Here is a 13,629-nt window from a genome sequence, read left to right as displayed (position 1 = left end):
CTTCTCGAATTCTAGAATCCTTCTTCAGAAGTGTATGTACAACCAGGTCCTATGTCGACTCGTCGATTCTACTGGAGAAATTCCCCACTACGCCTTCTCCAGGTATAAAGGCTACGCATCGCACACATTCTATGATCTCTTACAAGTTGAACTTGTCGGTCTTTTCGAGAATGTTGACAGAAGGAGTTTTGGGACTTTACCCCTTGCATACCATGCTCAACTACACTTTCATATCCTGAGTTAGAATTAGAACCTCTTGAGCTCCTAGCTTTTTGAGTCACCCTACGAAGTGTTGAACGTCATCTCCCTGACACCTTCATAGTCCACCTATGTTCCATCATTCGGTAAGTCGGGTTAGACGATGCGGAGAATCTCCGAGACGTTATTATAGTCGCCCTCGCGTGGCATAGCTTCGAATGAGCCCATGAATAATGTCATTTGTTATACCCTTCCTCCCCTTTTCTGTTCAGATTTTCTTTCTTTTTTCTTCTCTTTCTCTTCCTCAAAGTAAAATACAAAATCCGAAGTTTGAGCCTTTCGTTCAGTCCTGTAGTGCTGTTCAACGATTAATTTCCCCACGTTATCTTCTCCAACTTCCCCGCAATCACCATGGCCAAGATCAAGACCATCGAGTATTTCCGAGTCCTTCCCAGATGGCTTTTCGTCAAAGTAGTAGATGAAGATGGAAACCACGGCTGGGGTGAAAGCACCCTCGAAGGGCACACAGAAGCCGTCGAAGGAACGCTCAATGCGCTGTGCAAGCGTTTCCAGGGATACGAGGCCGAGTATATTCCCCCCCTCAATCCCCTCAGCACTACGACGCAGAAGGGCTAACAGATCAGTGATATCGAACACATCTGGCAAATGACCTGGCGTCTCGGCTTCTACCGCGGTGGCCCCGTCTTCATGTCCGCCATCTCCGGTATCGACATCGCCTTGTGGGATCTCAAGGGCCGCAAACTCGGCGTCCCAATTCACCAGCTCATCGGGGGAAAGGTCCGCAATAAGCTCTCCGTCTACGCATGGATCGGCGGTGACCGACCCGACGACGTCGAAGCAGCCGGCAAAGCACGCCTGGCACAGGGATTCAAAGCGATCAAGATGAACGCCACGGAGGACGTGAACTGGCTGGATTCCCCACGAGCGTTGGATTCTAGCGTCGAGCGTCTGAAGGCTGTCAAGGCGTTGGGTCTGGATGCTGCGCTGGACTTCCATGGCCGTTTGCACAAGCCCATGGCGAAGCAATTGGCCAAGGCGCTTGAACCGCACAAGCCACTTTTCCTTGAAGAACCTCTGCTCTCTGAACACCCGGAGGGCATCAAGCAGTTGTCGGACCAGGTGTCGTGTCCAATTGCACTGGGTGAGCGTCTTTACAGTCGCTGGGATGTGAAGCGCTTTTTGGAGGATGCTAGCGTTGATGTCCTCCAGCCCGACATCAGCCATTGCGGAGGTATCTCTGAGCTACGACGGATTGCCTCCATGGCTGAAACTTATGATGTTGCTATTGCACCACATTGTCCTCTCGGTCCTATTGCCTTGGCTGCCTGTATGCAGGTTGATCTTGCCACTCCTAATTTCGTTATCCAGGAGATGAGCCTCGGAATCCATTACAACACCGAAGCTGGTGATTATGATATCACTAGTTATGTCAAGGATGCTAGTGTCTTCGATGTCAAGGATGGTTATGTTGATGCTTTGACGGCCCCGGGACTGGGTATCGAGGTTGATGAGGAAACTGTCCGGCGCGTGGCGCAGAGCACTGAGCCCTGGCAGCCCAAGGAGTTCTTTGGCCCCGATGGTGGTATACGGGAGTGGTAATATGCTCTGTGACTTTTCGCAGTCAATGTTCTGGGCTTGTTATATAGTACTACTTGTTGCATAGCGGTATGGTTTACGTCCGGTATATGACAAAGTTATAATACGATAAATATCTTATTGAGCTCTTGAGTGCGCAAATGATCTGCAAAAGTCTTGAAATCTCTAGGGGAGGCAAATAAGCTTACATAGCTTGTCTAATCGTCGGATAACCCGTCTAAGGGTTAAACAGATGATCTCTATCATATATATATCACGCCAGCTTCCGCGCAGCATTGCATTCATCTGCACGTCTAAGGCAGTCAAGTATCATATTCCAGAACGCATCCAGATCTACCCCCCGGGGAATCGCAACTCCGGTAGTACCAGATATAACCTTTGACCGACCGAGCTCGCCGACTAGCTCGACATCGGTCCCGTGGAGACCATCAGTGACGACGTCGACATCAAATCGCTCTCCGTTCCGATCGTCAAACTTCAAGACCTGATCGGGATGCCGCTTCGCATACTCTGGGTTGAGGGTCGACAGGATAACCGCGACCGCAAGAGGGTCGTGCAAGGGAGGCCCGCTAGTCAGTCCAAAAACATTTTCATAAGTTGACGCAAAGAAAACAAGGAGGTCGAAGAGCATCTGCCGGAGGACTGTTGGAGGCACCGAAAGGTCATCACCACCATGCAAGACGCGGGATTGCACAGAGTGCGAGGCGAGGACTTGGTGTGTTAAGTCAAGAGTGATCAAAGTTGTCTTGGAAGCGAGGACAGGATTGCTGAAGATTGACTGTGATGCTTCTGGATCGCACTATAGCAAAATCAACGTGACGTTAGACATAAATCTTAATCGCCGGTATGGAAAAGAAAAAGAGAGGCAAAAAATAGGACTGGAGGGTGTGCGTACGTAGATGTTAAATTCTGCCAGAGGGGTGATATTCCCAATCCTTGACTCTTCACCAACAAGTCGACTCATAGGCGCATCTGTGAAGCCTCCACCAACTCCGCCACCCATAATACTTAGACCTTGAATGTGCTCTGCTACTTCAGGGAACGTCGCAAAGAGCAAAGCTACGTTGGTTAAGGTCCCGGTTGCTATAACCCAAGGTGTCCCTTTTGGCTGTGCTAGGAGGGCATCTCGCATTGCCAGAATTGGGTTCTTGTCTGTAATTGGGGACTTTGTAGCCTTCGGTAGAAGTTCGGTTCCATCAATACCAGAATCACCTGGAAGAGAGGTGTGAGGGATCATTGTCTAGCTTGGGACCTGGCTAAGGCAGCTTAGTGGCTAAGAGCGAATACTTACCGTGAATATTCGGCGCATGAATTGCAGGCCTACAGAAAGGCTTTTTATGACCTGGATATACAGGAATTTCTGGTCGCCCTATGGCCTCCAATATCCTTGTAGCATTGTTGGTTGTGTTCTCCAGAGAGGCATTGCCGTGGACTGTGGTGATGCCCAATAAATTCAGAGAGGGATGGTGGGCAGCGAGAAGAATGGCAAATGCATCCTGTATACCCCAGAGATATCTGTTAATCTATGGTCATGGAAATACACTTGTGGTAACATTTTATACTCACATCGTGGCCTGAGAACAGCTGTGTTAGCATACTGACTAGGTTGTATATCTATATCTCACATGCTCAGAATCTACCTACCCGGATCGCAGTCTAGCCATAGAGGAATAGGGATATCAGATGACGAGTGCATCGCGGCGTTCTATGGCGCATATAGATAACTTAATGAGTATTCAGGGGATAGATATTATTATGGAATTGTTAGGTTAGCTGATCCATGGATGACAATGGCGGGGGGAGATCACTGATAAGGACTCCTTATCAACATGAGGAAGCCCTAAGCCCTGAGCGCATCCCAAAGAGGAATCTCCGCGTGGAGCAACAGCGTCATCGCAGTCGCAGCTTCCCCGGAAAAGAAACTCCCCGAGAACTTATTGTCCTTGTACTATTGGAGTTGTTGACATTTGCCCCCTTGCCTTATCGACGACGGCTTCGATGTGACATCCGACATTTGCTATATTCTTACAGTTTCAATTTTGGAAAAGTATTATTAGATACCGTCACTGGAATGAAATGAGCGGCGAGCCTTCTCGTCCGGGGCTCCATCCGCTTTCACATCTCAAAGCTGGGCCGACAACGTCCCGCTCCAAGTCAACAGCTTCAGCAAATGTGCGGCCATCGTCTCGGGCTTCACATCGACCCCGGCTACATAAGGCCTCTAGCCGAGATACTCAAACTGACGCGACAGGCGACAAAGCAACTACCGCTTTAATCCGTCGCGTCCTATGTTCCCAGGCAGGTAACTTTGGAGGCGCATCAACATCACAGTCCCCAGAAGAACTGTTACCTCCACTTACAAGCTCAAATGAAGTGGATCGTCAGCTGTATGCCTTGATCGCGATTATCATTAAAGAATTCGTCTTCTCCTGGTACTCAAAAATTACATCGGATCAGATTCTTGTCCACGAAGTCATCCAGGTGATTGCGCATTGTACGCGAGCAGTGGAACAGAGACTGCGCGACACTGATGTTTCACAGCTACTTCTGGACGAGATACCGACTTTAATTGAAGCGCATATTATTTGTAAGGGTGGAGCTAAAATCGTCTTCGGACTGTTGAGCCATATCTTTACTAACTAGTCTTGGAATCAGCGTACAGACTAGCCAGAGAACAGTCTCGGCTATCTGGTCTTACCCCCTCAACTCGCGAGATTTATCATAGTCTTAACCCTCATCCGAGCCTTTCTCCAATCCCAGACCCGACGGATACCCACACCGTCACCCAGCAAGCCGATAATGAAGCCAGATATAGACAACTATTGGTGAGCGGGGTGTTGGCTGTGCTCCTGCCAACAGAGGATTTAAAGAATGCCTGCTTGCGGACGCTAGTTTGTGATATCTTGGCAGATCTAATCATTGGAAATCAAGTTAGTGGGAAGATGTGCGAGGGGTGGTTCTTGTGGGAGAGTGCCACAAAACTGATTGACGTGGTGGGAAGTCGCCAGAGTCATGAGATTGATGCAAAAACTGCAGTACCACATAGACAGAATCAGTTACAAAAGTTCGACCTGCTTTCTCCCCAGGAAGACTCTCAGAAACATCATTCGTCGTCAAGTGTCCAATTACGGATCCCAGATTGGGTGTGGAAAATCCTTCAATTTGTCTTCCTAGCCTACGTGACCTTACGTTTCATTGTGACGGGCATTTTAAGCGTTGCATCCACTCCAGTGGCCTCGTCCTCGTCCTTTACCGGGCACGTAAACGAGGCGTCCGCTCCATGCAACCCTCCTCGGAAGCGTCCCGTTCTCAATTATGGACTATACGGCATGCTTTCGCAACTATTAGATATTCCCCGGCGGATGCCATGGTTGGGAGGGCTGGTGGCACTCTTTCAACACTTGATCTTGGCAGGTCCAGGTCGACTAGGTGACACGGATAGTGTTCTTGACAGGTAAGTTGTACATTTACTTTTGAGTGTCTTTTTGTCTATTTTTGTTTATCCTTCTCGTTTCTCTCATTCCCGCGAAGTTACTCGTGCTTCTTATCACTGGTTTATCAGATGAGACGGAGTAACTTTAGGAGGGTGGGAACTTTAGCTGTGGAGAAGCGGTACGGTTCGATATCCGAACCATGATCGACGCTGGTGCTGGAAAGTACCCTTTCCTGTCAGGGCATCGAAGACGAGTCATTGGAAGATGGTCGAGAAGCCCAGCGGGACGACGATGCAACTGATGCGCATTGCTCGCATGCTGCAACGATCACTTGATCTTGGTGTGGATGCACAGGCCATCCTTCGTTTTCCCAGTTTCTGACCCTGATTCGCCTGTTGGGCCCCTGCACGGTCGTACTGTCATTACGAGGTGTGACCGGCGCATACTGGTAACTTACCGTGTTCGTATTTGAGTTACCGCCGAATTACTCCATGACGATGAGCCTATGAACAGTTCTCATCATCATAGCGTGATGCTACTATTATTATGATGATATGACGATAGTCGTCATACTCTTCGCCCCCTTTCTCGTCTGTCCTCTCAACTACAACCGGAAGGTTTGAAGTTGACTGGTCATTCCCTGCCCGAAATTGACTGGGGCTTCGGCCATTCCGAAGGGGGAGAACGTGTCCGCTCCCCTGTCAATCAACTCTGAATGGGCTGGCCCGTCCCTTTCCGTCCCGCTCGACTCCATTATCCGTGCAACTCCGGCATTCTGGAAACATTATCCACCAGACAATGGCACCAAAGAAAGGAAGAGCCCGAAAATAAGTATGAGGAAAGAAAGGAACGATGGGGAGACAATCCCATAGCCTTCAATGGACTTGACAATGCTATTGGTGCTGTGCCTCCCTGCCGACGACAAGGGAAGGTCATCCGTTTATCCTTATGCCGGAAAGTGGGCGCCTTTCAGTTCGCCGTTCATAAACCAACGCTAAGGAACGATACATGAAATTAATCATGGCGATCATCCTAGGATTGGTTGAGGGAATAGCCATGCGACTTCTAGGGATTGGCATGGATAGGGCGAAGTTCGCTTCCCTCCCTAATTTTCGAGCCAATCAGCGAAATCCCTCGCGGGGACGCTCTGAATTCGAATCCCGGCTGCGGTCACCGGTGTTTAGACGGCCTTATGAAGCCTATGGTACGGCTCGGAAAGAATGCCTTCTCTTGGGGATGCGTGCGAGATGACGACTGGGAGTCTCGCCGCCATTTCCACTTGTCGTCATCTTCAGCATTGGGCCCTTGTTAATCGCACCAATCGATGGCCCAAGCTCCTCACATTGGCCAAGCCGATCGCATCAGGTCTCCACCCAGCCATTCATCCTCTCTTTGTTTGACTTTTTTTTTTTATTTTTATTTTATTTTATTTTATTTTATTTTGTTTTTTTTTTTTGTTTTTTTTTTTCTTTTTTTTCAATGAGTGACCCTCCCTTCAATCGGCGTCACACAACTTCCTTTCTAGGCAAAGGACCTTGATACTCTGGACCGCTTCTCCACAGTCTGGGGTTCGACCGCCTACCATGTCCGACCTTCCTCCATCCGTCTGTGTTGCGCTATCTGACTGTTGCTGATTTCATGTCTCTCGTTTGGAGCGTCTGGCTAACCCTGGTCCGAAAAATTTTTATGGTTGACTCCACTAGGTTCCTCCACGAGACCATTCAGAATCATGTCTTGACCCCCACCTTATTGCCCAATCTCCTCCGCGCGTCCAGGGCGGCACTTTTCCCTTCGAATGCTCGCTCGACTCAGGCGGCCAGCGCGAATCAAGACGGCGCTCCGGCTCCGTATTTGCCCGCACAACCGCCAGCGTCCCCTACGGTGACGAGCCCGCCTAGTGAAGCCGCTGGCGCAAGTAACGCCAGCAGTAGCGTCTTAACGACTAGTATTTCCGCGACTGCGCCTTCCTTATCGCCGGAACAGCGTCCCACCGCGGCCGAAATCGCTTCCATCAAGCGAAGGTGCGCGGTAAGCATCCTGTCATTGGTCCCTCGTCCCATCGCGCGGCGCTTCTTGGGCGTTCCAGCGAAAATTGTCATTGGACAAACGCCCCCTGAACGCCAAGAGCATTTTAAGGCTCCCAATGAACAGAACCACCAACATTCGGAACCAGTTTGTGCCTTATCACCTGACCCATTATCGGACGATGATCTGGAAGAGTCGCTCCTTCTCGCGGCAATTGAGAACGACATTCTGGATCTATTCGCCGATGAGTATTGCAATAAGCATCTAATCTACTCGATCATTGAAACCGTTCTAGCAAGGCTTCTCCCCGAGCTATCGGAACGCAGCCTAACGGAGTTGATGGAAGACCGGGGCGTGTCTTTAGACAGCGACTGAAACCCACGTATACCGATAGATATAATAACAACAGAGAGCTATAATATAGGACCATCTCACCGAGAGTGAACAATAGCTTAGTGATACCCTGCCCCGTTGGGCAGAAGTTTTAGAGCAATAGATCAATGGCATTAGAGACAGGCACTGCCTCGGCTAAATTGAGAGTCGTGTTGCGCAACAGAGTATTGGTAGGCCGATAACCTTATCAAACCTGGTTAGGGTCTCAGGCCTTCAGGCCTCCAGTCGGTATTCATGGATCTCGTTCGGTTCATGCATTTCTGCTCCCTCCCTCGGGACCACAAAATGTGACCTGCAACGAAAGCCCTGTCCCTGTCCAGTTGCATTGAGGGCTCAGGGGTTAACGGACGAAATTAACACAACATAATACGTTAGAAATTATTACAATGTAATCAATCGTATGCAGTAAGAATTGAGAAGGTGGGAAAGAAAAAAAATTCATAAGGTCTGCAGAACAATTAACAGGTGGCGTTGGCTCACGGCGGGGTTCGAGATGCAGGCAGTGTATGTAAGTGAGGCACCTAAGGCACGAAGAGCCCAATGAAATGCACTTAATCGGCCAAACCATGCAAGCCCCATTTTTTTGTCGTCAGGGACAAGGCACAATGCGTCAATTGGAAGAAATATACAAGGAATTAGATCAAGGAAAAATGACGCAGAAATTGCGGTGAGAAATTAACAGTGATGGAACCTTGGAAGATAGACATAAAAAAAGGGAGAAAAAAAACCAGAAGATAAATAATAAAAAACACACCAGGAAAATGATAGCCCAAAGTTTTGCATGTACTCGTTCCGTTCCGTCCGAAAACCCTAAATGCTGATGAATGTAGTGATAGTAATGGTCCCATGCAGTTTCGCGTGAGCGATCTCAGTGTAGATGATGTTTGTCCCGTCTGAACAGTCTCGAATACAGAAAAACAGAAAAAAGCAAAAAAAAAAAAAAAAAAGGAAAAAGAAAAGAAAAGAAAAGAGGGGAATGAGGGAAATAGAAAGAAATGAAAAAGAGCAATAATAACGAAATATACCCATTAAGCCCATGCATCACAAAAACCATACTCCACCCATGGACTGTGAGCCATGCCATACCATCTGCTAGGATCAATATCAGTGATTAAATACAATCGAGGTCGCCCTCTTCACATGTGTATCTTCTGATTTTGTTTTTCAAATGAACCTCAGAAACTGTTGTGTTGGCTTAATGAAACACGGAATCATCGAGCATGGCGTATAAATGCAGTAAGTCAAATTCAAACGGCCACCCATAAAGCAGGGAATAAGGGAGGCATGCTGCATCGAGATATGGGTAATGTTAAAAAGTATAACAGAGTCAATAAAAATAAAAATCATCTGCAGTTACCCAACTGCTTGGAAATAAGTCGTACACCCGATCGCAAATCGTATGTTATGATTGATCGATCTTGTGGAATACGGCCAAACGGATGATATTAGCCAAGGCTGCGAATGCTTCGCTTTTTATGTAAATGCGGGCCGTCATCATGCTCGTCAATGCGAGTAAGGCCGCCAGGGAGCGTAGTCTGTTGGGACTTGGCGAGTTCCAACCTTTCCATTAGCCCTCCAATGGTTAGATAGTCTTGGGCTCCCAGGCCGGTGGGTTGGTGCTCAAAATAGTTCATCACCAACTCCAATGCCCTCCTAGCTTCATCCTGGGTCGGCGAGCCAGGTGAACTTATAGGCGAAACCGTGGTTGACTTCGGAAATAATGGTGGATAAATGGATTTTGCCTTGATTTCTGGGTTGCTGCGGTTACGCTTGATTGTGCTGGATGAGGTATCGAGACTAGGAATAGCCTTTGGGTTGTACTCATCCATAAATGGTGATTCTTGTAAAGTGGCTTGCTGCAGTCCAGTCTTCGGTGAAAGCTGATCAGGCTGTTCATCAGGCGACAGCACACTTGGGTCGACACCAATGAAAGGGAACGTTTGGCTCCGTGGTCTATTTTGATTGCTATCCGTAGATGGGTTGTGTGATTGACTAGCGGGAGTGAAAGGACTGTCTGTCACCAGTGTTGATGTTGGACTGGTCACGCCGGCAGAGACAGAAGATGTGGTATCAATAGAGATGGTACTTGTAGTGCGCGCGTTTTGATAGTCTCCCAGAAGGTCACGCAGGTTATCTGGCCTGAAGTTCTCCTGGCTCTGGGTGGGTGACAATGGCGAAGGGGTCGCAAACCCTGTGGGAGAGATAGGCGAAAGGACGCTGGGTGACTGTATGGCAGATGCTATCGCCGAGTTTATACTCAGACGCCTGGGGCTTTCCGAATCACTCTTGGCGCTGAAAGAGCTCTTTCGGGACTTCAAGCCCATCAAGTTATTCTTGTGTTTGAATTTTTCCATCCAGCTTGTGCTCAGCACTTTCTCTTTGCCATCGGGGCTACCACATGTGTTGGCGAAGAAGATAGCCTTTTCCCTGATCATCTCATCGCTAAGGGGATAGCCGTGACGCTGGTAGTTTCTCACCCAGTTAGAAAGAGCCTTTTCTATATCGGGAACTCTTCCCTTGGCTCGTTTGATGGGGGAACGTGTTCCATCATCCGGATTAAGATACTTCTCTTTCTGACGTAGCACTTTCGACACCGTACTTCAACAGATGAAAAACGTGTCAGAGCGGGAATCACTCGAATCAGAATCAGAGGGTAATGCATGGGTTTATTACCTTCGTTCCACTCCAAATATCGCTGTTCATGTTTTGTCAGTTGATGTCTACCTGAATAGAAAAAGTGAATGTAAAGACTGACCTCCAATGTCTGTTTGTTTGGCGGTTTTGTTCTCTTCATGATACAGGCACATTCGCCGACGATCATCATCCGTAAGCGTCCTTCTCGGTGTCGAGTTACTCGTTGATGACTTGCGTGGCGGCGGCGGTGGAGGTGGCGGCGGTGGTGGGTTATGTGTCACTGGCGATACCGCTGGTGGTATGGGCACCGCCGGCACGCTTCCCTCTGGAAATGGGTGCTGAGGGTGAGTCGACATCATACTGGGCCACGTATTCGAGGGCATAGTTAATGGGAGTGATGCATACGGGGGTGGTACAGACACTCCGTACGCCGACTCCAAAGGCAGCATGCCGTACCCAAACCCATGGTAATCAAGCGGTGGTGACTGCTGGGAAGGGCTGAAACCTCCCAAATCCAGCCAAGGCGACTGGGTATAGTCATTATCTTGGGCGTGTGTGCTCTCTGTGTCCATGGCGGCAGAAGCGAGGAATATCATGAAAGCACGATGCAGAAGGGAGAAACAAAAGGGGTAGGTTACTATGGGTTCTGGCAGCACTGGGACAGGTTTCAACCAGGCCGTCAACAAATATGTAGAAAGCGATGGAAACAATGGCTCAATGGGCAGGTAAAAAGTAAGGCGAGGTATCTGAGAAAGTTGGACCTTCTCTACACCCAAGAATAGTATAAACGAGGATGCATGTTCAGCATAAGGAATTTGCGATTACACAAGCTGCCGTGCAAGTAGTAGTAGTGGTGGTAGGAGTAGTAGATATGTGCCGAATTGAAGCAAGCAACAATGCGGTTCCCACGAGGGATGAGTTCTTGCAGCGCCTGGATGCCTGATATCTAACCCGAGTCGCCCACAACCGAGTGTATGCGCACAACAAGAAGCAGAAGAAGCATGCAGACTATATTATTCTCTTGTGTACAGGGGAAAAACGAAATGAACGGAGGGGCAATGGTGGGTGCGGGTAAGGCAAAAAAGACATAAAACGGAGTTAAAAGGGTCAGACCGGGACACAGGCCCAGGGACGATCAGGGAAGAAGTAGCGAGTAGTAAATAGGGATCATGGAGGAGCAGGAGAAAGCGTAGGGAAGAAGATAGATGTATACTCCGTACTGACGATGTAAGTATGGATAGGATGGAGTCAAAGGATGTACCTCTTCATCTGTGCTCTGTGGTTGGTTGCGACTGCCTTTCTAGTCCAAGCAAGTCGTACCTGATTCGATGTTCGACCAGGACCAGGTCTTGCATCTTGACAGGACCATCTTCAGCACTGCCTATTTTGTGCTTGCCAAAATTCTTTAGAAAAGAAAAAAAGTAAAAAGAAAAAAAGAAAAATAATATTAGTATTATAATAATAAAAAATTTAAAAAAAAAATAATCCTTAAATAACAAGGGTAATAATTCACAGACACGAAGAGCTACGACCGACGGGACAGGCCAGATAGCGTACCATACGAATAAAAGACCAAACTCCGCACGGCGATTGGGCAGTGCACAGAAAGTAAAAAAAAGAAATTTATAATAATACTCTTGGAAATGGTGGGGGAATTCGCCCATGATTGGTTACTGGCTAGATTACAAGGACAGGGATGTCGCTCGAGCCCGAATAGTACCGCTAAGCTCGTACGTACTCGCTCATACGACGCTCGGTTTGAAAACTGTATGAAACGTGACAATATTTCCTTCCAGATGGCTAACGCGGTTGGGAATAGTAAAACTTGTGCTCTATGTGAGCTTGACTTGATGTTATGATAGATGGAATGTGCACTGCGGAAATTTTCAGGGTGTTACACCAAAAGTTTAGATAAATGAGAAAATCGGGTAACTTGGACAATTGCCTATTCTGGTATACTCCAGGCAAGAACTGTGGGAGCAAATTGGGTACCCGATCCAAAGGTGGAGCGGAGATGCCAGAAGGGAAGAAAAAAAAATACAAGAAAAAGCAACATCCAATCCAGGACATGTAAAAAGAAAAAAAAAAATCAATCATGCAAAAAGAGAGAGGGGAAAGAGTACATACGGCGCATCCTGTTCCTCTTCCTTTTTCCGTTTTATTTTATTCTAGGTTATGTCTTTTCTTTAATACTTTTTTTTTTTTTTTAATTCTCTTTGCTTTTTCGTTCGCCCCTTCGGGGTTCCTGTCAATGATTCTCTCCGTTCCGTTAGACAGAATACCTCGAGCCGGACGATCCTGTAGCACCTCGCGGGAGAAACCTCAAGTGGATAATCCACAATTTCCTAGAAGAAAAGATCGTCCACAGGCGAAAATCATATACGGAAGTAAGAGTTTCCTCTCAGCAAGCCAAGATCATACTCACGGACGGGGAACGGATCGATAAACCGCTGAACCTAAATGCCCGCATGACATACCTTAGAGATAAAGCGAAGATTTCCGACTAGACTGGCGACCGACAATCATCTGGGAAAGGTCCAACGGCTTTTTTCCTCCTTTTCATCATAAGCTCCGCAGTGAGAAATAAGTATCTTCATTCTTCGGTACCGAGCTCCCCCGTCCCTTCGATCGTTCGTATAATGCCCGCCACATGTGAGAACGCGGATCACTAGGAAGTTGAAAAGAAAAATAAAAAAAGAAGAGACAGAAATGCCTTGCCACATATCGAGGATGGTAGAGTGGCCCGCGATATCAGACGCTCGACGATGGATTAGTGTTGAGAGGGAAAAGAGGGAGGTAGATCTTTCGTTAGCAATTTGCGAATGATGAAGCCTCATTTGGCTAGACTTTCAACAAATCGAAGCAGCGGTTTCGGGGGTGTCAACTTTGGGTAGGAAGACACTATGCTCCTTCGGGGATGCTCTCCTTCGCAGAACGACAAGAAATATGCGAAAAGCAAGATTCACTTGAGGAGAGCCAGTCATTACGGGGCCAAGGACCAGGACCTCATTAATCCAAAGAATCAACCAGTGGTAGCATCGCCAGGCCGATCTGCATAGTACTTTGTCACGAGAAAAACGTCAGGAGATGGTTGCCAGCCAATGGTTGGCCGTAGAGTGATTTCAATTTATTTTCTGTTACATGGGCTGAGCATCGACTGAAGGGGAGGGTTCGTCCTATCATAAGAAGTATCAGCGGCATGGTTCGGTTTGTCTAGCACTACTAGATAACTTACTCAACCACGGTTCACCTCGAGCATGAGGGCGAGGAGCTAGGACCCCATGGGGCCCGCAGCGGTCCACTCCGGGCCGGCAACCTAAGCAATGCA

At 48.1% G+C, this 13,629-nt stretch overlaps 6 protein-coding genes across 6 annotated transcripts; 3 read left to right on the top strand and 3 right to left on the bottom strand.

Annotated features, from left to right (window-relative positions):
- Window positions 1-441: 441 nt before the first annotated feature.
- AO090009000393 (uncharacterized protein) lies at window positions 442-1,443 on the bottom strand (the record flags this gene model as incomplete). Its single annotated transcript, XM_023235067.1, has 1 exon — window positions 442-1,443. The coding sequence occupies one exon, from the start codon at window positions 1,441-1,443 to the stop codon at window positions 442-444; it is 1,002 nt and encodes a 333-aa protein (XP_023088643.1).
- A 105-nt stretch (window positions 1,444-1,548) lies between these two features.
- Window positions 1,549-1,919, top strand: AO090009000392 (uncharacterized protein; the record flags this gene model as incomplete). The annotated part of the gene is made up of 2 exons (XM_023235062.1): window positions 1,549-1,814; window positions 1,883-1,919. 2 exons carry the CDS (start codon window positions 1,549-1,551, stop codon window positions 1,917-1,919), a joined length of 303 nt encoding a protein of 100 aa, XP_023088642.1.
- A 149-nt stretch (window positions 1,920-2,068) lies between these two features.
- AO090009000391 (uridine-cytidine N-ribohydrolase) lies at window positions 2,069-3,479 on the bottom strand (the record flags this gene model as incomplete). Its single annotated transcript, XM_023235058.1, has 5 exons — window positions 2,069-2,614; window positions 2,711-3,027; window positions 3,107-3,311; window positions 3,382-3,412; window positions 3,460-3,479. The coding sequence occupies 5 exons, from the start codon at window positions 3,477-3,479 to the stop codon at window positions 2,069-2,071; spliced, it is 1,119 nt and encodes a 372-aa protein (XP_023088641.1).
- Window positions 3,480-4,183: 704 nt separating this feature from the next.
- AO090009000390 (PXA domain-containing protein) lies at window positions 4,184-5,964 on the top strand (the record flags this gene model as incomplete). The annotated part of the gene is made up of 4 exons (XM_023235051.1): window positions 4,184-4,202; window positions 4,273-4,309; window positions 4,478-5,269; window positions 5,814-5,964. The coding sequence occupies 4 exons, from the start codon at window positions 4,184-4,186 to the stop codon at window positions 5,962-5,964; spliced, it is 999 nt and encodes a 332-aa protein (XP_023088640.1).
- Window positions 5,965-6,887: 923 nt separating this feature from the next.
- AO090009000389 (uncharacterized protein) lies at window positions 6,888-7,649 on the top strand (the record flags this gene model as incomplete). Its single annotated transcript, XM_001816808.3, has 1 exon — window positions 6,888-7,649. One exon carries the CDS (start codon window positions 6,888-6,890, stop codon window positions 7,647-7,649), a length of 762 nt encoding a protein of 253 aa, XP_001816860.3.
- Window positions 7,650-9,112: 1,463 nt separating this feature from the next.
- AO090009000388 (uncharacterized protein) lies at window positions 9,113-10,021 on the bottom strand (the record flags this gene model as incomplete). The annotated part of the gene is made up of 1 exon (XM_023235041.1): window positions 9,113-10,021. One exon carries the CDS (start codon window positions 10,019-10,021, stop codon window positions 9,113-9,115), a length of 909 nt encoding a protein of 302 aa, XP_023088639.1.
- Between the last annotated feature and the right edge of the window lie 3,608 nt (window positions 10,022-13,629).

This window comes from Aspergillus oryzae, chromosome 1 (genome assembly GCF_000184455.2).
Source record: "Aspergillus oryzae RIB40 DNA, chromosome 1".
NCBI classification, from domain to species: domain Eukaryota; kingdom Fungi; phylum Ascomycota; class Eurotiomycetes; order Eurotiales; family Aspergillaceae; genus Aspergillus; species Aspergillus oryzae.
This window is presented reverse-complemented; position numbering and strand designations above follow the sequence as displayed.